The sequence below is a fragment of the Hemibagrus wyckioides genome, linkage group LG19 (assembly GCF_019097595.1).
Source record: "Hemibagrus wyckioides isolate EC202008001 linkage group LG19, SWU_Hwy_1.0, whole genome shotgun sequence".
NCBI classification, from domain to species: Eukaryota; Metazoa; Chordata; class Actinopteri; order Siluriformes; family Bagridae; genus Hemibagrus; species Hemibagrus wyckioides.
The window spans coordinates 1,720,540-1,744,376 of NC_080728.1; the positions used below are offsets into that span (position 1 = coordinate 1,720,540).

At 39.8% G+C, this 23,837-nt stretch overlaps 2 protein-coding genes across 6 annotated transcripts in view; one reads left to right on the forward strand and one right to left on the reverse strand.

Moving 5' to 3' along the window:
- Nucleotides 1–23,837, forward strand: part of LOC131370162 (NACHT, LRR and PYD domains-containing protein 12-like) — a 404,348-nt gene that overhangs the window by 155,687 nt on the left and 224,824 nt on the right. The window lies entirely within an intron of this gene.
- LOC131370167 (NLR family CARD domain-containing protein 3-like) lies at nt 907–22,508 on the reverse strand. The gene is made up of 10 exons (XM_058417338.1): nt 22,386–22,508; nt 22,075–22,191; nt 21,046–21,162; nt 20,215–20,256; nt 18,196–19,983; nt 15,768–15,956; nt 9,564–9,737; nt 3,272–5,530; nt 2,150–2,317; nt 907–1,541 (listed from the first exon to the last, which is right to left on the reverse strand). The coding sequence occupies exons 1-8, from the start codon at nt 22,436–22,438 to the stop codon at nt 5,353–5,355; spliced, it is 2,658 nt and encodes an 885-aa protein (XP_058273321.1). The 5' UTR covers nt 22,439–22,508; the 3' UTR covers nt 907–1,541; nt 2,150–2,317; nt 3,272–5,352.

Sequence of the window (23,837 nt, forward strand, 5' to 3'; positions counted from 1 at the left end):
CCCGTTGTATTCCAGAGGTTGCTGTCTGCCAAGGCGAAGAATCAGTTCTTTCTGTTGGTAATGGTGAATACACGCCATGATAGTGCGTGGATTTGCACCCGGAGACGGCTTTGTTTGGAGTGAGCTGTGAGCATGGTCAATGGACATAGGCTTTGGGAAGTTTTCCGCTGAGAACAGTTTGGAAATCAACTTGGAAACAAATTCTGTGGGTTTGCCTTCCTCTTCTCCTTCCGGTATGTGCACGATTTTGATGATGTTTCTGCGAAATCAAGCTTTCAAGTCATAAACTTTGGCTTGCAATTGCTTGTCAGTGTTAGCCAGGTCAGAACATTTATTTTCCAAAAGTTGAATCCACGTTTCATGGACGCTGACAGCTCGCTCCTGAGTGACTACCCGAGTCTCCAAGTCAGCTTGTGAAGTCAAAAGAGACTTCACACTGACTGAAAGCCGAAAGCATCAAAGCGTTCATTAATGCCGCAAAGAACGGCCTCTGACATCTCTTTACAAAGTTCTTTGCACGTAGCCAGTGACATCTCCTCTGAGTGAGTAGACTCAGAGCACGTTAATTTGCTAGCCACTGAGGGAGAGTTAGCATTAGCCACTTTAGTTGGTTGGTTTGCGGTAAGTTTAGACTGAATTGCCTTCGGCATGTCTGACCTTACAGCTTATTTATGTCAATCGGAGGTTCAGAAAGTAAAACTGGCTGGCTGGCCACCAAGAAAGCTAAAAGTATCTGGTATATAATAATAAATTATTAATATCATGGAGGAACTGTGTTAATGCACATCTACCCCATACACTCGCGCACTAGCGCCCCCCTTGTATTTTATTTTTTTAACATGTATTTGATACATTCATGCAAGATACATTTAATTTTACATTTAATAATTATACATTTAATAATTTTAGTTATGTATCCAACAAATTAGCTGCAACTATGCATGTGTAAAAAGTGTAAATCATTACAGTTATTATCAAATAATAAACACAAACAGTAAAATCACAAACCACCAAAACTACATTATACAACTGTTAGTTGTTGGCGTTTAGCAATGGGACATTAAATGTGATGTAGAAAGCTTCCTATGGGCTTTATCAGATAAATTCCTCAGATCAAATTTAAAAAAAAAAAAAAAAACTCCTCAGATAAACATCTCAGATAAACTCCTCAGATGAACTCCAATCATGTCATATGAGAATTCCACCAATGTCCTGAAACTGTTCCTGTCCATTTTATTTCTCTCTTTCAGTGACTGTGTTCAGCTCAATTTCATGTGATTTTTCACCTGCTGTTTGAAATTATCCCTCAGGATTTTGTTATGGGATTGAAGTTCAGGGAATTTTATCCAGGGATCAGAGGTCGTTATACACTCAGTGTAGAATCGTGTGTAGTCTGATTCACTCTGCACGATGAACACACACTTCTCTGAGTCTGTTTAATGTGTTATAACTAAATGAGTGATGTGTTTATAAACATCTTCTCTATTCCCCAACATGCAGGAACACTGGAGTCTTCATCACACACAGATATTCATTACAGCCTGAATATAAAAGAAAAAGATGTGAATTAATCAGCACAAAGTGGACTGTGGTACTTCATGATCAACATCATGTAATCATCTCTGCTCCAAGAGAAACATCATCATCTCCTGTTTATAATTAATCATTCAACATTTCTTCATTCTTACTAACATCTGTCTTCTAACATTTAGCTAGAACAAATGAGAACTTCCACAAGTTCTAACAGGATAATGAGCAGATATTTACCCATCACATCACTGCTCTTATCCAATCACAGGAGCTTTTTTAAATAACGAACACTACTGTGTCATTTAGTTCTTGTTCTACATTTATATTTAAGTGCAGACTTTAAGAAGAAGCTGAGGTGAATTTTACAGGAATGACAGAAGACACAATGTTCATTTACAATCACTCTCATGCACTCATTTGGGACATTTTGTAGACTCTGTCTGAATCCCTGTTTTCTGTCTTCACATGAATTTTAAATCAACACACTTTACTGAACACAAAACACCATTAAAGACAATTGTTAGAAAAATCCAGATTAAATATAGTAAAATGATCTAAAACTGGTTTCATAAAACTGAAGAAAAATGTACAAACTAATGATTAAAAGATCATTATTCACCGTAGTATCTGTAGTTTCTAATGTTAATCATCCTTAAGAGCAGAGAGCGGCTTCTTTCCCAAGTCTCCTTGGAAGGACATATTCAGGTATGTAAGGTGTGAGGGGTTTGATCTCAGAGCTGAAGTCAGAGCAGCACAGCCTTCATCTGAGATGCCACAATTATACAACCTGTAGAGAGACACAATGACACATCCCAAAATGTTAACAGTACATTACAAAAAATTGTTCACATTCTCATTAACAGTGATAAGTGTTAGCCTGGTAGTTACTTCACTTTTTTCCACAGGAAAAAATGAGGGCAGGAGGAGCACAGCAAGTGGGGCAGAGCACAGTGAGGGGGCATATGACTGAAGAGGATGCACAGGATATTTTTCCACTTCAGCTGGCAAATAAATTACAGGCTGACTGTACTTCAATTACAATCAGCCTTCATGTTTTAATCATCATTCAAATGATGTACATATTAATGTTTGATGATGTGCAAAGCCTATTTTCAAACGTATCTACTGTAATCTTTCTCATCAGACACTGATCTATCAGGAACATTTTACTGCAGCTCGAGTGACGAACCTGGTTGTAGACAGTTTGTCTTATTGTGGACTGAGTAACACACACTAGGTCTTTAGAGACCAGGACAACACATAAGACTAGACTTTTCTTCACAACAATGATATTTTATTTGAAAAAATAAATGATATTTATTTTATTTTTGAGATATCTCAGACAGATTTTCTTTTACAAGAAAAAAAATTGTATGTATTGCATTAATTGCACACATCTGCACATTATTCACAATAGTCACATGGCTCTGCCACTGACCCATACATATAAAAGTAAATGTATATATTTATATTTTTTATATATTTTCGCCCTTGCTTGTACGATAGGATAATTGTATAATTGTGATAGTTGTACAACTATTTTATTATTTTTTATTCTACTTTTATGTCACAGACAATTGAAAAACATTTCACTGCATGCCATAATGTGTATGGTTTTGTATGGGATAAATAAAATTTGAATTTGAAATTTGTTTTGTAACTTTTTCCTGCTTCAGAAATCTTATCAAAATAAAGCATAAAGACTACAATTTATCATTAATGTTTAAAAATATAATGTTACCTTATTGTCTCTAGTTTACAGTGAGGATTCTCCAGTACAGCAGAGAGACTCTTCGCTCCTGAGTCTCCTAGATTATTACCAGACAGATTCAGGTCTCTCAGGTGTGAGGGGTTTGATCCAAACAATAAGAAGAGTAGTTCCAGCAAAAAAAAAAACAAAAAACAGAAATATATTGGTTATGTATGTATCTAATTCAATTTAAAAAAAAAAAATCTAATTTAATTTAAACGCAAACAGGCTGTTTATCAGCTCATCAAAAGACCATAGACTTAAAATTATCTGCACAAAAAAATCTGCACAAAAAAGTGGCTTCCATGTCCTTGAGGCAGTCACATAGTCATGACGTCCTGATGGCAAAAGCAAAAAGGCTTTCTGTCTTTGAATGTGGCAGGATTGTTGAGCTCCACAAGCAAGACCTCTCACAACGTGACATCACAGCCACAGTTGGATGCAGTAAGACAGTCATTTTTAATTTTGTAAAAGATCCTGAGAATTATGGGACAAAGTGTCAAGTGGTAGACCCAAAAAAATTTCACAAACAAAAAAAGAGAATCCGACAGGCTGTGGGTCAAGACACAGGCCGAATATTGACCCAAATTAAGGCCCTTACTGATGCTGACTGCAGCCCAATAACCATAAGATGGCATATGTGAGAAATGGGCTCAAAAAGCAAAAAAAAGACCAGTCTCCTCCCACATCACAAACTTGCACATTTAAAATTTGCAAGGGAGCACCAAACATGGGACATTGAAAGGTGAAAAAAAAGTTTTATTCTCTGATAAGAAAAAATTTAACCTGGATGGTTCTGATGGCTTCCAACATTACTGGCATGACAATAAGATCCCACTGGAGATGTTTTCTACACAGCACAGAGGAGGAGGCTCCATCATGATTTGTGTGCTTTTTCCTTCAGTGGGAAAATGGATCTTCAGGTTGTGCAGGGGTGTCAAATGGTGGCTGGCTATGTGGACATACTGCAGCAGGCATCCATTTTGACTGAGGGCCCTTGTCTGTGCAGTAATGACTGGGTCTTGCAACAGGATAACGCTGCAATTCACAATGCCCGTCTGATAAAGGACCTCTTCTAGGAGAATAGTGGCATACCTTTGGACAATCCTGTGTGTTCCCCTGATCTAAATCCCACTGAGAATATTTGGGGGTGGACAGCAAGGGAAGTTTACAAAATTGGACGTCAGTTCTATACTGTGGATGCCCTTCGTGAAGCCATCTTTACCACATGAACCAACGTTTCCAACAGACTCCTGGTAACATCAAGCATGCCGAAACGAATGTCTGAAGTGATCAACAAGAATGGTGGGGGTACTCACTACGGAGTTCTGTTGTATTTTTGTTTTTTGGCCTGTGGTCTTAAACTTTTGACCAACTGATAAACAGCCCATTTCAGTTAAAATTCAGTTTTCAATAAATAGCCTGCTCTCTTTCTTTGTTGCTTGTTCATGTTTCTTCTTTTTGGCATTTTGAAGCAGTACTTTCAACCTGGTTATGATCAACCAACATGAAATTTGAATACTTGTAATGTTTCCCCGCTCTTAAGACTTTGTTCAGGAGTGTATTTTTAGTCACTGTTAAAAAGCACAATGCTGGTAGCTGACTCCCTGACACGCATGCATTCATGCATACACACTATCAGAGAGAGAGAGAGAGAGAAAGAGAGAGAGAAAGGGAGAGATAATATGTGTTTCTCCATAACCTTTTTAGTGCATTTATATCATTTTAGATCTTTCAGAATCAAATAAATAAAGACTGAATCATGGTGAAATAGAAACACTACCATGAACTTAAACTACATTATATCAAGTATAAAATGTTTCATAGCTGCTTTTAAACCCTGCAGCAGGTGCAATTTGTGTGATTAATTACAATGTTTTAGTAAATTTCACAGTAATTTCAGACACATTGCAGTCACATCAGAGTCTGTGAAAAATCATCAGTGTGCAGTGAAAAGAAACAATCTTCCTCCTCAGGACATTGATGATGAACCTAAAACTTCTGCTCCAGTCTCACTATTAGAGAATGTGTCTTACTGAGGAGCAGGTCATGTGACTCTCAGAGAGATGATCTTACCACAGTGTCTCCAGTTTACAGTGAGGATTCTCCAGTACAGCAGAGAGACTCCTCACTGCTGAGTCTCCTAGATTATTCTCAGACAGATTCAGTTCTCTCAGGTGTGAGGGGTTTGATGTCAGAGCTGAAGTCAGAGCAGCACAGCCTTCATCTGAGATACCACAATCATGCAACCTGTAGAGAGACACAATGACACACTCTTTATCAACATGTATTTTTTGGTCCAATCACAAGGTATAATTAACACTGAGAAAAACATTACTGACAGTTGTGAACAGTGGGTGGTCTAGGTAAAGCAGGGTGGGCACAGGTTTGAAAAGAAACTCAAAAGTCATCAGTCACTCAAAAGAACTTACGACAGTAAAAAGTGGCCAATGAGCTAAAAGAGGATTTGCTCATTTGCCATTTTTTAATTTAATGTATACAGTATAATCACAAAAGTGAGTACACCCCTCACATGTTTATAAATATTGGATTATATCTTTTCATGTGACAACACTGAAGAAATGACACTTTGCTACAATGTAAAGTAGTGAGTGTCCAGCCTGTATAACTGTAAATTTGCTGTCCCCTCAAAATAACTCAACACACAGCCACTAATGTCTAAACCGTTGGCAACAAAAGTGAATACACCCCTAAAGACCTGGTCACACTACAAGACTTTAACCGTGGGCAGATCGCTTTGCTGTTCAGACTACATGACTTCACTGTATGTCTTTTTGTCCTTGTGGTGTTCACACTACACGACGCTTTGTAAATGATCCACAAGAGGGGGTCGCACCACACGATCTGACAACAACTCGTCACTCAGTGCCGTCCCCAAACCACGTTTTGTCATGAAAACACATGCGACAGGTGGATCCGGAAATGACAAGACTTTCGGTAGAGGTTCGTTTTGAAAATGGACGTCGGCAGGAGTCTCGTTCTAGATAAATGTTAATTTATTAAAATAAATGTTGTGTCCACACTATTTTTGAAGCCATGTTGCTGCTGCTGCTTTTCTTCCGGTGACCTCAACTCTGTTGACTTGCTCTCTCATTGGCTGGAGGTTGTAGCTACAATTGACACCACATGATGTTGAGTTGGCCGACCGTCCCAGATATTTAACATGCCAGATATCTGGATTTTGTCTGCGAGGTGTCAGCAACACGTCAGCTAGCCTCTTTGATGCGTCGTTGAGTTGTTCACACAAAGATTGCCCAGTGCTGATCACCTGCTGATTTTCCCACGATCACAGACCAATCTGTCTGCAAGCTCGTTAATTTGCAAATTGGGCTTAAGTTGGGCTTAAAATCATGTAGTGTGAACTAGGCTTAAGTGGAAATGTCCAAATTGGGCCCAATTAGCTGTTTACCCTCCCCTGTGTTTTATGTGACTCGTTAGTGTTACAAGATATCAGGTGTGAATGGGAAGCAGTTGTGTTAAATTTGGTGTTATCACTCTCACACTCTCTCATACTGGTCACTGGAATTTCAACATGGCACCTCATGACAAATAACTCTCTGAGGATCTGAAAAAAAGAATTGTTGCTATAAGAAGATCGCCAAGACCCTGAAACTGAGCTGCAGCATGGTGGGCAAGACTCACTCTGCCCTTGGATTGACTACTGGGGCCTGAACGCCAACACTGTTAAGACCCTTTACCCCCTTCCACTCGTGTTCTCTGCCTTCGAGCTCCTCCAGGGGGCCACCGTGTCTTCCAAACTGTACCTGTGAAATGCCTACCACCTCGTCCACATCAAAGAGGGAAATGAGGCTCCAGGCTCTCATCAATGACATTCTAAGAAACATGCTAAACCGTTTTTGTCTTCGTGTACCTGTACTCATCTCCCGCTCTCTGGAGAAACATGTTCATCATGTCTGATCCAGGCTCCAGAACCATCTGTATGTGAAAGCAGAGAAGTGTGAGTTCCATGTTTCCAGAACCACCTCCCTGGGATTCATACTCTCAGCCGGTAGCATACCCTGAGAAGGACCCTGAGTGGATAAGGGCAGTGATGGACAGGCCACATCTGAAAACACATAAGCAGCTCCAACAATTCCTGGGTTTTGCTAACTTCTATTAAAGGTTCATCCGAGGCTACAGCACTGTCTACACCAGCTTACATCCACCCTGCAAGCATTTGTCTGGTCCTGAAGCTGAGCAGGTCTTTAGCAAACCCAAGGAACTGTTCACCTCTGCCCGCATCCTTTCTCTACCGGATCCCACTCGCCAGGTTGTTGTGGAGCTGGAGGCTTCCGACCTGGGCATGGGAGTCTCAAAGAAGCCCCAAGGACAACAAGCTGCACCACTGCACTTTCTATTGGCCATTAAGCTGGCTTTGGAGGAGTGGCACCACTGGCTAGTATGACAGATCACAAGAACTTGGACTACCTCCAGACAGCTAAGAGGCTTAACCCGAGACAAGCCCCCTGGGCCCTCGTTTCTGGGCAGTTCAACTTCACTCTGTCCTACCACCCAGGCTCCAAGAGTGGCAAACCAGATGCCTTATCCTGTCAGTTCAACCTCAGCGAAGAGGAACAGGTTGTGGAATGTATCCTTCCATCCTCTGTCATGGTCAGAGCTCTCTGCCTTCACCTCAAGAAGAGGGTCCAGATAGCTTCCTCCAACCGTCCAGTTTCTCATGGCTGTCCGGGGGGAAGGCTTTTTGTGCCCAAACACCTACAAGTCCTCCAGCGGTGCCATGGTTCTCGACTATTCTGCCATCCCAGCATTTCCCATACCTGGTTCATTCTCCAACAGAGATTTTGGTGGCCCTCGGTTAGTAAGGATGTCTGGGACTTCGTGGCTACTTGTTCCCCAAGGCCCCTTCAGCCGAGTTCCTTCGTCCTCTCCCTGTTCCCCGGAGAACTTGGTTGCACGTCTCCATGGACTTTGTCACTGGCCTCTCTCTATCCGCCGGTCACACCATGATATATTCTAGATCTTGGCACGCTCTGTCCTGGGCTGCTCATGCAGCCTTGCTCAAGTCTTCTAGAAGCTATGCTCAGTAGGTCAGCTGTTCTTCGTTTTCGCTTCTCGGCTGGATTCCGGGCTGTTTTTACTCATGCTGTGTTTGGATTACCCTGTTTGGATTGGTTCAGACTTCTCCTTCTTCAGTAATTTTGGCTGCTCTGCGCTTTGCCGTTGCCTCTGTATTTTGTGCCGGAATTTATCGGGTGTATGTTATTGGCTGCACTCCTGTCTCTGTTCCTCCATTCTTCATTAAAAGACTCTGTATCACATGGGTCTTAAATCCGTGCATTCTGACATTGATCCTGTGGCTTGAATTTTTTGTAAATTCCTTTTGCTCCATTTTTGGTTATAGTTTAAAAATCAAATTTAATTCATTTAATTATTGCCTTTGTCAATCCTATGGCATTAACTCTTCACCCTCCTGCCATCTGGAAAGAGGTACCATGAGATGTTTATGTAGCACCAGGTCCTGGAGAAACGTTGTTTCATTTCACTCTGTACTGCGTCAGCTATATGTGGTTGAAATGACAATAAAGCTTCTTGAATCTTGAAATCTTGAATTGAACTTCTTTGCTAACTTTGCTTCTTTTAAACCCTGCAGTTTACACAGTTCATTTAATTTGAACAGCTGCAGTTTTTGTAATTAGTTACAATCTTTTAATAAATTTCACAGTGTTGCATGATATACCGGTACTAGAAAAGTATTGCAATACCCCGATATTAAAAACAAATGATTCCTCGTTTTATTAGTACCAGTACTTTAATAGGTTGCAGTGTGTTGGCAGTGCACTGCTTCTAAGGAACACTGAGTAAGTGCAGCATGCAAAAATGTTTTTTTCCTCTCAGATGCACATGAGACATGGCTGCAAATACAGGTACTCTTGGTGACCACCCACTGCTTGTAGACAAACAGTCAGGGCAAGCCCATGGACATCACAAAACATGTCTGTAAGAAATGTAACATTGAAGGGAGCCAACATGTCCAACTTGGCAAAGCATTTTGCTGACAGACATCCCAACTTGTTCAAAGAATTTACAGAGTGACAGGTTAGGAAATATGATACCAGTATTCTGTCATACCTTCAAATATCATTTCAATGAGTGTGATAAACTGCAAAGAGGTGTATTGAGTCCAAGACTGCGTAAGAAGTAATATGTGGTTTCAAATAGAGTTACATTAATTAAAAATAATTTAATCTTAGACTTTGATCTAATTATTGACAACAATCCAGAACAGGTTGTTTGATCTTACCTCAGTGTCTCCAGTTTACAGAGAGGATTCTCCAGTACAGCAGAGAGACTCTTCACTCCTGAGTCTCCTAGATTATTACGGGACAGTTCCAGGTATCTCAGGTGTGAGGGGTTTGATCTCAGAGCTGAAGTCAGAGAAGCACAGCCTTCATCTGAAACACCACACTTACACAACCTGTAGAGAGACACGATGGCACACTTCAGTTTTTCTGTGACCAATCACAAAGTATGCTTAACACTGACCATAATATTACTGGCAGATTTAGAACAGTGGGTGGGTAAAACAGGGTGGGCATGGGCTTCAAAAGTAAAGAAACTCAAAATGCCACCAGTCACTCAAATGAACTTATTGACTATAAAAAGTGGCCAATTAACTGAAAGAAGATTTGTTGATTTGCCAGTTATTTATCTATTGTGTACCCACACTTAAACAGAAATCAGTCCTCATTACTCCATAATTTTCTTTCAGAAACTCAAAATAATAATAATTCAAAGCCCAAAGGAAATAGACAAACAAATTAAAAATAAGAAATATGGAAAAGTAAACTGGTCAGCTACTTAAAGAGGTGTCAAGTACCCAGCTGAAGGTAAAGACATTTCGGTTCAACTCTCACAATTGCACCAAGGCTGATACAGCTGCCAATTATGCCATAGAGTTTAGTACACACGCAGCTCAACACCACCCCTCTATGGGCAGTCTTTCGTGAAGGACTGAAGCCTAGCCTCCAGGTTGAGATGACCTGCAAAGATGAGATGCAGTCTCTTCCTCAATACATCACCCAGGCAATTCGGGCTGGATAACTTCCTACCTAACTAGTACCCTAACCTCCAGGACACTGATGTGCCTCATGTTAACCAGGATCATTTTGTCTCAGCCCTATTTGACTCCTACACTGTGGGGAAAAAAAGAATTGTTGGCTATCAAGGCAGCATAAGTGAAATGGCAACATTGGTTAAAGTGAGCCAATTGCCTCTTCCAAGTAACAGATCACAAAAATCTAGAATATATCAAGAATGCCAAGTAAAGGTGACCAATCACTGACTCCAGTTTAGCTGTGAACTTTTTTTACTTTTTATTTATTGGGGTTTATTTGAAAAGGGACCATGTAGAATTATAAACATAAATGCGTCCATTTAATGCATCGTACTGAATTTAGCCAAAAGGCTAATTTTCATCCGCGGTCCCTTGGCAGGTAATCACAAACATAAAAAACAGTAACAAGTAACAAACACATACAATCTAGTGATACATATACACATCCTATCAGAGCCACAATAAAAGGATAAAAATGAGGTCCAGTAAAACCACAACCATATCAGTGTTTAAATAAAATTTTAGTTTTAGTTTGAAAAGGTTAATAGATGTGCACATCCTTATGTCTTCGGGTAACATGATCCACCGTGTAATAGCCTTCACTGAGAAAGATGATAATCCAAAAGCAGAGTGACGAAAAGGAACAACACAATCACTACTAGAAGAAAATCTAGTAGATCTTAAAAAATCTGCAGAGCGGAGGTGCACAAAAACACGAAGTATGGGAGGGGCCAAACCATTTAGAATTTTATATACCATATACAAATTTGTAAAAAGTCTAAAATTATCGAAACTCAATTATATTTCTCCAAAACCCTACAGTGGTGATACTGGTTAGGCTTTTTGTCCAAAGTTTTTAAAGTCTGTTTATAAAGAGATCTTAAAGGTTTAGTAACTGTTTCTCCTGCTTGACCCCAACATGTTGCACAATATGACAAATGAGAAAAAAATTGTAGCATGCATGAGAGTCGTAGCTATGTCAGTGGGAAGACATTGTCTAATTTGTCTGAAATTTATCAAGTTATATTTTATAGTCCCTACCATTTTCTTTACATGCTTTTTGAAGCTAAGCTTTGAATCCAACATTAAACCAAGATAATTAAACTCTGTGACAATTTCTATCTGTTCACCATTTATAGAGATTAATACATTTCTGGACAAAGAGCTTAGTTTCCCCACTGTGCCATATGCTGCCCCCTAATGATTATGGTCGTGAACAACCAGCCTATTGGGGATGGCTAGATCACTCACCAATTTGCCCCAGTTACACTTCAGGTTGGACTTTTCCCATGTAGAGAACTTCATGTTGTTTGTAATATTACCCTGCAACCCTGTAATACTAGGGTTTCCATGGCTCCAGGCCCATGAGCCACAGATTTCCTGGGAGGAGAAGGTACTTCTAGAAGGTACTTCTTCTACTTCCATCCACTGGTCCCCTCACTGTCAAAAATACTGTTTGCAATGGACTCTTAGCCTCCCATACCACATCACCTCAGTAGAAAGACCCCCAACTGTCTGCCCCTGAGACAGGCTATGGAAAGCTACACTACCAGTCAAAAGTTTGGACACACCTTTTAATTTAATGTTTTTTATTTAGTGACTTATTTTCTAGAACAATACTGGAGATTTCAAAACTATGTAATAACACACATGGATTTATGTACACATGTAATGACAACAAAAAACACAAGTCAGTTGTTATTTTAAGACATGAAGGTCAGGTGTTCTGGAATAGTTCTTGTACAATTCCAGAATTACTATTATGAAATGAAATGAAACAGCCTTTATTTGTCACATATACACACAGCACAGTGAAATTCTTTCTTCGGCATATCCCATCCTTGGAGGTTGGGGTCAGAGCACAGGGTCAGCCATGATACGGCGCCCCTGGAGCAGAGAGGGTTAAGGGCCTTGCTCAAGGGCCCAACAGTGACAACTTGGCGGTGCTGGGGCTTGAACCCCTGATCTTCCGGTCAACGACCCAGAGCCTTAACCACTTGAGCCACCACTGCCCCTTATGCCACTTATGTACTATTATCTTGAACAGTATTGTCAAGTTCATTTGCAAAACCCATCAAGCACCATGATGAAACTGGCTCACATGAAGACCATCCCAGGAAAGCAGGACCAGAACTTACCTCTGCTGCAGAGGAGAAGTTCATTTAGAGTTACCAGCCTCAGAAATCACCAATTAACAGCAACTCAGATTAGAGGCGTTATGAAGGCTTTACAGAGCATCAGTAGCAGACATATCTCAATATCAACTGTTCAACCAAGATTATTATGTATTTCAGCCACCTTCAGCATTGTTTTACAGTGTAGAAAGAAATAAACATCAGGATAGACCATGGAATTAGAAGATGTGTCCAAACTTTTGACTGGTAGTCAAAGAGGAAAGAGGAAGAGGAATTTAATGCAGGCTACATTTGTCCCTCCACCACTCTGGCCCCTGCAGGTTCATCTTAGGGGAAAAGAAGGATGGAGGAATACAGCCACTGATCATGGTACCCAACACTTGATTTATTCCAAAACTTTCAAAACTCACATAAACCAAGTGTGCACCATGTTAATCAGACTGATGCAATACCAACTATAGGTCAAGGCAGAGAAATGAAAATTTCAAAGGACCACCATTTCTTTTCTCAGTTATATCATTAGTCATCAAGGGTTGGTTTTGAACATGGACAAAGTGAGAGCTGTCACAGACTGGTCAATGAACTGCAAAGGTTTTTAGAGTTTACAAACTTCAATTGGCATTTCATATGCAACTATAGTACAATAGCAGCCGCCCCCCCTTACAGTCCTGCTGTGAGGAAAACCGAAGAAACTTTGCTAGACTGTACAAGCACAAACCACCTTTGATCAGCTAAAACAAAGTTTCACCATGGCCCCCAACCTGAGGCACCCCAACCCCAGTATCCCTTTTATCGTGGAAGTGGATGCATCCAGATGCTGAATAGAAGTACTTTCACAGAGGCATGGGAACCCAGCAAACTATTTCCTTGTGTTTCTTCTCTCAGAACCCATTCTGCCACAGTCAGTGGTTACAGCACCCATACACTGGGACCTTATGGAGGAAATTTCAGGTGCTCAGCAGATGAAAGCTTTATCCCAAGTGTCCACCCACAAAGCAGTATGTCCCAGTTGCATTTGGCCAGCAAACAATTCAGTGGGTACATAGTTCACCCAGTTCAGGAATCCACTGGACAACCCAATTAGTACTTGACTCTGTCAAGATGTCAAATACTTTGTGAACACATGTTCTGTCTGTGCTCAGTTTAGGACACCTTGCCAATTACCAGCTGTCTTCCTAAAACCTTTGCCCACACCCCAATGCTCCTGGTCCCACCTGGTCTGGCAGTCAATTTCATAACTGACCCCAGAATCAACAGCCTCACATAAAACCTTCAATCCAACAGCCAGGTAGAGTGTGTTGACCTGGAATTAAGCCGCTACCTCACGTAATACTGCAGCAAAGAGCAACTCTGCTAGAGCAAGTTTCCGCCTTGGACTGAGTATGCCAAAAAACCCCTCACTCATTCATCCACCAGCCTCATGCCCTTTCCTTGTGTTCTGGGCTATAAACTGCCTCTATTTCCTTGGTCTAGAGAGCCCTTAGATGTGCCCACTGTGGATGAGTGGTTTCATTGCAATCAAGAGGTCTGTGTCCACCTGTAGTTGGCTATTTAGAAAGAACACTAGAAACACAAGCCAATTGCTGAAGATGCCCACACACACACATAACCAACCCGGTCACCTTGTGTGGTTGTCTACCAAAAATCTAAAACTCTAATCTGCCAAGCAAAAAGATGAACCCTTGATACATCAGGCCATTCAAAATCTTTTAAATATCCTTTAGATAAATGCAGTCACCTTCTGCCTGCAACTCCACACTCAATATTATATCTTTCCCTCAGTCTATACCTCACTTCTCAAGCACACCCACATTTCTAGTTACACGGACAACATCAACCCCAACCCCCCTCCACCCTTACAAATAGAAGGGGCCAAGACCTAGCCCAGAAGAGCACCAAGAGGTCATAGGAGGGGGTTGTTTCTGTAATTAATCTATTATTCCCCCTCCTGCCCACCAGAGGGAGCTATCGCCAGAATTTTGACCACTTCTGGGTCACTTGTTCACTTCTTTTATGAAGGACTTTTAAACCAGTATCACATTTACAACATGTAAAGCATTATTAGTTTGTCTACCCTAACGAGTCATTTTTTTGTTTCGTTGCCACTGCTACTCTGTGTTTTGACCACTGCTCTGTTTCCCATTTTCTTTCATGTTTGGAATGTGATTTGGACTTGTTTGTTTTGTCTAACATTTTGGTTTCATTGCTACTCTGTTTTCTAAATGAACATTGCTGCTCTGTTTTCTAAATGTATATTAGGACAAAATATTGTTTCAAAAGAAACCGAGAAATCACACAAAGTTTTAGCTGAGATTTCTTTTCAATCTATTAGGAGAACCTATATAAATTTATGACTATTGTTTGGTTTCCTGATGCTTAAATTATTTTAATCAAGTGGTTTTAACAGAAGAAATAGTCATAATGGATCACTGCCCCATCATATATTTATTAAAGGAATTCATTCACACATTACACTAGAGACTTTTTCCACAAAAAAAGCAAAAAGCACACCTACTCTAATTCCTGTGATTATAGAAGATCTGTAAAGATACAGCCTTCATTTTGTTCAGTTTTTTTGTTTCAGTTAAAATTACTTTGTCATTGCCCCACTCCGCAACCAATTGCAGTTCGCTTCTTTAGCTCTCAGATGAGTCCAATCTTGACTCTGCATACAGCATGCTCCAGTTTTAACACAATCTGAAATACATTCTATCTTATTGTATTCTTTGATTACAGTGTACGAGTTTCGGGGGAAAAGACAAGGTATGGTGTCTGTTTATTGAACTCTATATTGAACATTCACCCAGCTACATAAAATGGAGAAATGTTTCTGCAGCAACGTCACTCAATGCAGCTTCTTAAACCAGCAGCTCATAGAGAGTGAGAACTGGGGTTAATGAATAATGGTAACATAATAACAGAGCATATTTGGGTGGGCCAGGTCTCCAAATGGTGGGCCCAGGCCCCCTGTAGCTTTGCCACTGCTGCTGTTATGTAGAATTATTGATTATTATTGATATAAAGTTTACTATACTTTTAAAACCAGCAATACTTTTGTAGCTAATGTGTTTTGTAGAAATGTTCTCTCATTTTCTCCTTTATTTATTTATTTAATGCACAAGTGAAGAGAAACCATTATCACTTAATGACTAATCTATTTGTTCTGCATGTTGTACTGTTAAAACTTCAGGTGAAAAACAACACTGTGTATAACTGTTGCTTTTAGTTATTGTGACTCTCAGAAACATGATCTTACCTCAGTGTCTCCACTTTACAGTGAGAATTCTCCAGTCCAGCAGAGAGACTCTTCACTCCTGAGTCTCCTAAATTATTCCAGGACAGATCCAGTGTTTGCACAGTCAGATCTCTCAGACTAGAGGTTTTTGAGCTCAGCTCTGAGACCAGAGCTGACCAACTTTCCACTCCAAGTGATTTACACCTGATACTGAATAAAATAAAATAAAACATGATTAACTCACACTAGTGCAAAATATCAAACATATCCTCAAACCTTTCACTGAACGTTCTCATTTTCATTAAAAATTTGCTTAAAGGGACAATGCAGCCAACATCCACTTGGATAGAATTAAAATGTTAGTGGTTAACTACATTTAACTAGTGTTGGAAAATTTTTCCTTGTCGAAGCAGAGACCAGGAGACGTTGGGATATCTTTCAAGCAGAAGTTACTCTTTATTGAGAACTCACTGTGCGTCGCTGTAGTCATCCAAGTCTGACTTTAGTTTCAGCACTGTAGAATTTATACTTTTCCAGGGGGAGGGATACATAGAGGTGGAGACAATCTAAACAAAGCATGCAACTGCAGTACAGGAATCAGCCCGGTAACGGAATTTCCCCAGCCCTGAGCTCATCAGCATAACAGTGTTGTACAAATGCATAGGTGCTAATCCAATCAGCCTGACAGTATCACCCAGACCTTCACATTATCATAGAGACAAAGGCACAGCCTGGCCTTGAGATTAGCATTCACATTTAACCTGGGACCCTGCCCGGTGGTCAGGAAGTACATACAGACAAAAGGTTAATGTCTCAGACACCTGGGCTGCCAGACTTGATCTTCTTAGAATGTCATCATCTTTACCAGCTAGTCTCTAGAGTAGAGTTGCCACCCATCCCATATAATATGGGATTGCCTGATACTAAAAAGTAATACAAGATAAAGGCTGTGTGCCTTATTGAGTAAAACTTAATGGTGAACTAATTAACTTATGATGTAACCCAGTGGTAAACATGCCTCTGTCCCAACCTTTTTTGGGTGTGTTGCAGGCATGAATTTCTACATTTTTTATATTTAACAAATATAATTAATTTTGTCAGTGAAAACACTGAAAATATTTTCTTTTTAGATTTGTCTGTTAAATAAATGTCCAAGAGAATTACCAGATTACAGCTTTTAGTTTTTATTGTAGATCACTCATGCCATGGGCATTGATGCAAACCCACACTATCACAGATGATGGTTTTTGAAACTTTTGTCTATTGTCTGTTTTTCCCCAAAATGGACTTATTGTCTTGTCATTTAAAGTCTTGGACTTAAATGTCTTGTCAGACAACAGAACAAATTTGCACTTTCTTTTGGTGTCAGATGACTTTCAGGCCTAGAGAACTTGACTGTGTTTCTGTGCAAAATTGATTTATAGCTTCTGTTTTTGTGTAATACAGTTTCAGCTTGCAGTAGTGCACTATGTTAAGTGACAATGACTTTCTAAAGTACTCCCTTGCAGTTTGAGAATTTGGTCACCCAAACTCAGCAGCAGTTGCCAAGATTTTCCCTGACTTTGTGAATCTTTTCACAATATTATTAAGTACAGATGGTGTAAGACTTCTTTGCACTTTTGTGTGAGAAACATGGTCTTTGAACTGAATGACAATTCTCTCACAAAGATTGGAACAAAGTGGTGAACAACAAACAACTCTTGTCACGCAACGCCGTCCCCAAACCACGTTTTGTCATGAAAACACATGCGACAGGTGGATCCGGAAATGACGCGAGACTTTCGGTAGAGGTTTGTTTTGAAAATGGACGTCGGCAGGAGTCTCGCTCTAAATAAATGTTAATTTATTAAAATAAATGTTGTGTCCACACTATTTTTGAAGCCATGCTGCTGCTGCTGCTTTTTTTCCGGTGACCTCAACTCTGTTGACTTGCTCTCTCATTGGCTGGAGGTCGTAGCTACAATTGACACCACGTGATGTGGAGTTGGTCGACCGTCCCAGATATTTAACATGCCAGATATCTGGATTTTGTCTGCAAGGTGACAGCGACGCATCAGTGAGCCTCTTTGATGCGTCGTTGAGTAGTTCACACAAAGATTGCAGAGCGCTGATCACCCGCTGATTTTCCCACAATCACAGCCCGGTCTGTGAGCGAGCTTGTTAATTTGCAAATCAGGCTTAAATCGGGCTTAAAATCCTGTAGTGTGAACTAGGCTTAGTATAACCTTCTAAGTCATATTTTGCACTTTTTGAGTGCATTACAGGCAACAATATCTAATTTAATTTATATTTAACAAATAAAATTAAGTTTGTCAGTGAAAACACCGAAAACCTTTTCTTTGTCTCTGTGTTAAAAATGTCCAAGTTAATTAACAAATTAAAGTTTTTAGTTATCATGTTTTAGTAAGTGTTCCAGTTCTAACACTCAACAGTATTCAGCTTTACTTACATTGCTTTTCTGGATGCTGCAATCACAGGCATCATCTTCAGAACAACAGTTTCTGTTATCTTATCTGTACTGAAATATTTACTCAGGTCAAATTCTTCCAGCTCCTGTGCTGAGGTCAGTAACACAAACACCAGAGCAGACCACTGTGAAGAAGAGAGGTCACTTTGTTTTCCAGATTTCAGGTAGAGTTGGATTTCCTCCACTAGAGAATTATCACCCAGTTCATTCAGACAGTGGAACAGATTAATGGATTTCTCTGTAGGAAGATCTTCACTGATCTTCTTCTTAATGTACTGAACTGCTTTATGCTTTATGCTCTGGGAGCTACTTCCTGTCTGTGTTACTAAAGAAGGTAAGAGTTTCTGATTGGATTCCAGTGAGAGACCCAGAAGAAAGCGAAGGAAAAGATCCAGATGTCCAGTCTGACTTTCTAAAGTCTGATTTATAGCACTCTTGTGTACATCTGAGATTGGATTTTTTTCCTTCATCGGCCATGAATACAGATATGAATCAAGAACATTTCTCTTCTCCTTCATAAATGTCAGGTGCACATACAGAGCTGCGAGATGTTCTTGAACACTTAAATGAACAAAGCAGTACACTTTACCCTGGTGAAGTCCAAACTCCTCTCTGAAGATCTGTGTACACACACCTGAGTACACTGCTGCTTCTCTCACATCAATGCCACACTCTCTCAGGTCTTCCTCATAGAAGATCAGGTTCCCTTTCTTCAGCTGCTGAAAAGCCAGTTGTCCCAGTTTAAGAAGCATTTCTTCATCACTCTCCTGCTTCTTGGAGTATTTTTCTCTTATGATGTTTGTCTGAATGATGAGGAAGTGTGTGTACATTTGAGTCAGAGTCTTGGGGATCTCTCCACTCTCTGCTTCACCCAACATTCTCTCTAGAACAGTGGCTGAAATCCAGCAGAAGACTGGGATGTGGCACATGATGTAGAGACTTCTTAATGACTTCAGGTGTGTGATGATGTTATTGGCCAGGCTCTGGTCACTGATTCTCTTCCTGAAGTACTCCTCCTTCTGTGGGTCACTGAACCCTCGTACCTCTGTGACTCGATGCACACACTCAGAGGGGATTTGATCAGCTGCTGCTGGTCGGGAGGTGATCCAGATGAGAGCAGAGGGAAGCAGATTCCCTTTGATCAGGTTTATCAGCAGCTCCTGCACTGATGCTGATTCAGTTACATCACACACTCTCACTGTCTTCTGGAAATCTAGAGGAAAACGACACTCGTCCAATCCGTCAAAAATGAACAGAACCTTTTCCAAACTGGACATTTCTGTTTCTTTTGTTTCCCTAAAACAAACATGAAGGAGCTCCATCAGACTCAGTTTCTGGTCCTTCATCAAATTCAGCTCTCTGAAAGGAAGTGGAAATATGAGGTGGACGTCCTGATTTGCTTTCCCTTCAGCCCAGTCCAGAATGAACTTCTGCACAGAGACTGTTTTTCCGATGCCAGCGACTCCCTTCGTCAGCACAGATCTGATGGGTTTGTCTTGTTCAGATAAAGGCTTAAAGATGTCATTACATTTGATTGGTGTTTCCTCTGTTGTTGTTCTCCTGGACGCTGCCTCCATCTGTCTCACCTCATGTTCATTATTGACTTCTCCACTGTCTCCCTCTGTGATGTAGAGCTCTGTGTAGATCTCATTCAGGAGGGTTTGGGTTCCCAGGTTTATTATCACTCCATTCAAACACTGAAACTTCTTCATCAGATTTAATCTGAACTTTTTCTGGACTTCATTTACAGCAGCAGATTCTGGGTGGTTCCTGTGATATGGTGAAGCAGGAAGATGTGGTGAGACATGGGCTTCAATTATTAGACTTTAAGATCACTTTTTTCTGACTGGTTACCACAGATAGTTCTTTATGATCTTCTCACTGTGTTTGTCTTCATCTACTGTATGTTTTCTCTAATCTAATCACTCTGTAGTTAATAACAGCAGAGAGGTTTATAATACCAGTGTGTCAGTGTCACAGTCATGTTGGTTTGGATCTTACCCTGTATCTGTGATCTTCATTTCTCCTGCCTTCTGTAGAACACTGAACAAAAATTGTAGCTGATCAGTTACATCAATTTAACATATAGACTAACCTTTAGCCATAACTTTACACACTCCTAAACCCCAACATGACCAATAACAAACATTATGGAACTGGAGAAAAAACACAGAACAGAACAGAATAGAATAGAATAGATCTTTATTGAAATCATTTTAGACCAACGTTTAGCAGCTCACAAGAACTGGCATTTTAAATAGAATGTAAAAGGCAAAAATATAATACAAATTAAATAAACACAAAGTAAAAATAAATTGTGAGGTTTAAGGCCTGCCCACTCAAGGCCTTTAAAACTTTAATGCATGTTTCCTTTCACTGGACTTGGTGACTACAGTACCACCACAGTATGTTCTGATCTACAATAAAACATTCCTGCTGAACACTACTTCCGAGTCCCCTAGTCTGCTTCGGTGAATTCACAACAGTATCCTGTCACTGGCTAAATGATGCTAAGCTAAGCTAGTCTGCAATGACTTACATACAGCAGCCCACAATGTATCTGGACATTCAAACAACACAAATGTTTGAACTTTAAACCAAATGGCATTGATTTGAAACATGCAACAAGCACACTTTTCAGGTAAAATATTTCTCAAAAAAAGTCTTGAAGAATTTTATTATTGAATTTTCATTTTTAGACACTTAACAGTGGCTTTATTAAAGGTCAGTCATATAATTTAAGTATTTTGTTTGCCATCCTGTTTATCTAGTTAAATTTGCCTTTATGCCTTTGTGACTTTAGCAGTGACATTAACAGTGAGGAGATATTACCTGTGTAGAAATGAGGAGTCTCCATCTTTAAAAGCAAGAGGCTGAAGCATAGACTCATCACTCTTCATGGGGATACAGCTGGGTGGTGGTGATTCTGATCTCTTTTGCTGGAGTTTACTGCAAAACATTATACACATTTAGTGATTTATATAAACTTTAGTTTTAATTAAATTTTGAAATGTAATAATTACTTAATTTTACTTACAATGAACAGAATCTAATATTTGTATGCACTTTTCAATAATAGTCATTAATATGATTTCATATTTACTCATTAAGTGAATTACACAACCACTACATAAAAATGGCAATTTGTAGCATTGGTGTTTCCCTTTACCGGAACTAAGAGGCTTAAAACACTGTACCAGAATGACAGAATCTAATTAATGTATTTGATAATGGTAAAAAAAAAAAGTTGATTTATAAAAAGTGCATAAACACACATGTACTAATGTGTGTGTAAAAACCTGGTTAGTAAGAGACACAGTTCACATAACAAATGATCTCTTTGTTTAGAATCTGACCAAATAATGTATCAAGCAGAGACGATTCTAGGATTTTCGTACAGGACCCCACACACACACTCTTCACCCACCTGCCATGTGTAACAGCTTCTTTCCTCAAGGCAGACTACTTAATATCCAGAATTGCACTGAACTGAACTGACACACACACATACTCATATTTAATATACATCTATGTTTACAGCACCACTTGCAGTACTGCCAAAATTGCTTATGTTTTTTTCCACATCACTATTACTGTTACAAAAGCTTTTTGACTTAGTACTCTTCTGTGCTAATTCAAGCTATTTGGCTAGACTAACACTTTCAAACTGTATAACTCTAGAAGATATATATGGCTTGGTATCTTGTCAGCGGCTAAATTATTGTGGTTGTCTACAAGTGGTTGTCTACCCTGCAATAACTGAACATACAGGGTAGAATTTTGTTTGTCATCCTGTTTATCTAGTTAAATTTCCCTTCAAGTGTGACTTTATCAGTGACATTAACAGAGAGGAGATGTTACCTGTGTAGAAGTAAGGAGTCTCCATCTGTAAAATACAGTGGTTTATCCATAGACTCATCACTCTTAATGGAGATACAGCTGGGTGCTGGTGATTCTGATCTCTTTCCCTGGAGTTTACTGCACAACATTATACACAGTCCTTTACTCATCTATATACACTCTTTACTGTTTTTAACTCACTTCTTAATATAAAGAGGAAGTAATTTTACTCAAAATGATTTTCATTAATATTAGAACCTTACATATGTACTCACTCAATAATATAAGCTATAAATATTTAATGACTAGAATACAAGGATGTTGTAGGTTACCAGTTGTTTGATGGTGGAGAAACATTATCTGTGTCCAGATCAGGAGTCTCCATCTCTGAATATTAGTAAAGTTTGTACAAACACACAGCTGAGTCCTGAAGAGTCTGATCTCTTCTGCTGGAATGGATCACACACAAACAAATAGATCTTAGAAAACACACAAACAATTGTGCAATTAAATTCATTTTTACATCTTTATCCTTATAGAAAAATTTTGCTCATTTAATTAAAAAAGGGTCTTTAAAAAAGTTGATAAAAAAGAGTAATACCCTCTGTGAGCAGTTTACATGCCTGTAACCCCACCTCCACCACGTATGCTGTGTGAATCACTGCCTGAAATCTGGCGCTGTAACATTTACATTGTTGAGTGATCGGCCTACACACATAGACTGACCTCTCACATTCTCATCATCCAAGCATTCATTCATTCATTCATTCATTCATTTTCTTCTTAAGCATGATCAGGGTCACAGTGAATCTGGAGACAATACACACATGCACAGAAGTGACAATGTATTTTGTATCGGGTACTGAAATATTTCTGTTTTGGGATGGTTTTTAAAAGAGCATTGCTTCAGTCCATACATCAGCTCATCTTTACAAATTATCTCGAGTACTTTGTTCAATAACACATGAAACAGATACAGCACTGTCTCGCACACAGTACATGGCTTCAACCAGCCTGTTAATTGCCCTTATCTGACCAACTGAATCAATTTATATCTGTGTTTTAAAGTAAAATCATCCTCTGTACCAAAACTGGAAAGGAATATTTGGGAAGAGATGCTCTCAAGAGTTTCTACTGCTGTTGGCTTGGGCTATTGTCTTAAAACATGGCTGGATTTGCTAATGAAAAATAACTGCTAAAAAACAAGCAATTTCTTACAGTGAGAGATTAAACACGTTACACTTTCATTTTGCTTGATTTTCTATCAAGCAACTTAAAACTGAATATGTATACATTACAAATTCAGGTTCAGGTTCTGTTGACTCTGATTTCTCTCCATACAGCACCGGTTTTAAAGTCTATAAACACACCATAACTTCTGCATTCAGAGACTCTCTCTCTCGACGTTCAGGGAGAGGTTGTCGGCTCTGCACCAGGCTGTTAGATGTTGCACCTCCTCTCTGTATGCTGACTCGTCGTTCTTGCTGATGAGACCCACCACGGTCGTATCATCAGCGAACTTGACGATGTGGATGGAGCTGTGCATTGCTGCACAGTCTTGAGTCAGCAGAGTGAACAGCAGTGGACTGAGCACACAGCCCTGAGGAGCTCCAGTGCTCAGTGTGGTGGTGCTGGAGATACTGCTCCCGATCCGGACTGACTGAGGTCTCCCAGTCAGGAAATCCAGGATCCAGTTGCAGAGAGAGGTGTTCAGGCCCAGGAGACTCAGCTTCTCAATCAGCTGCTGAGGGATGATTGTGTTGAATGCTGAACTGAAATCTATG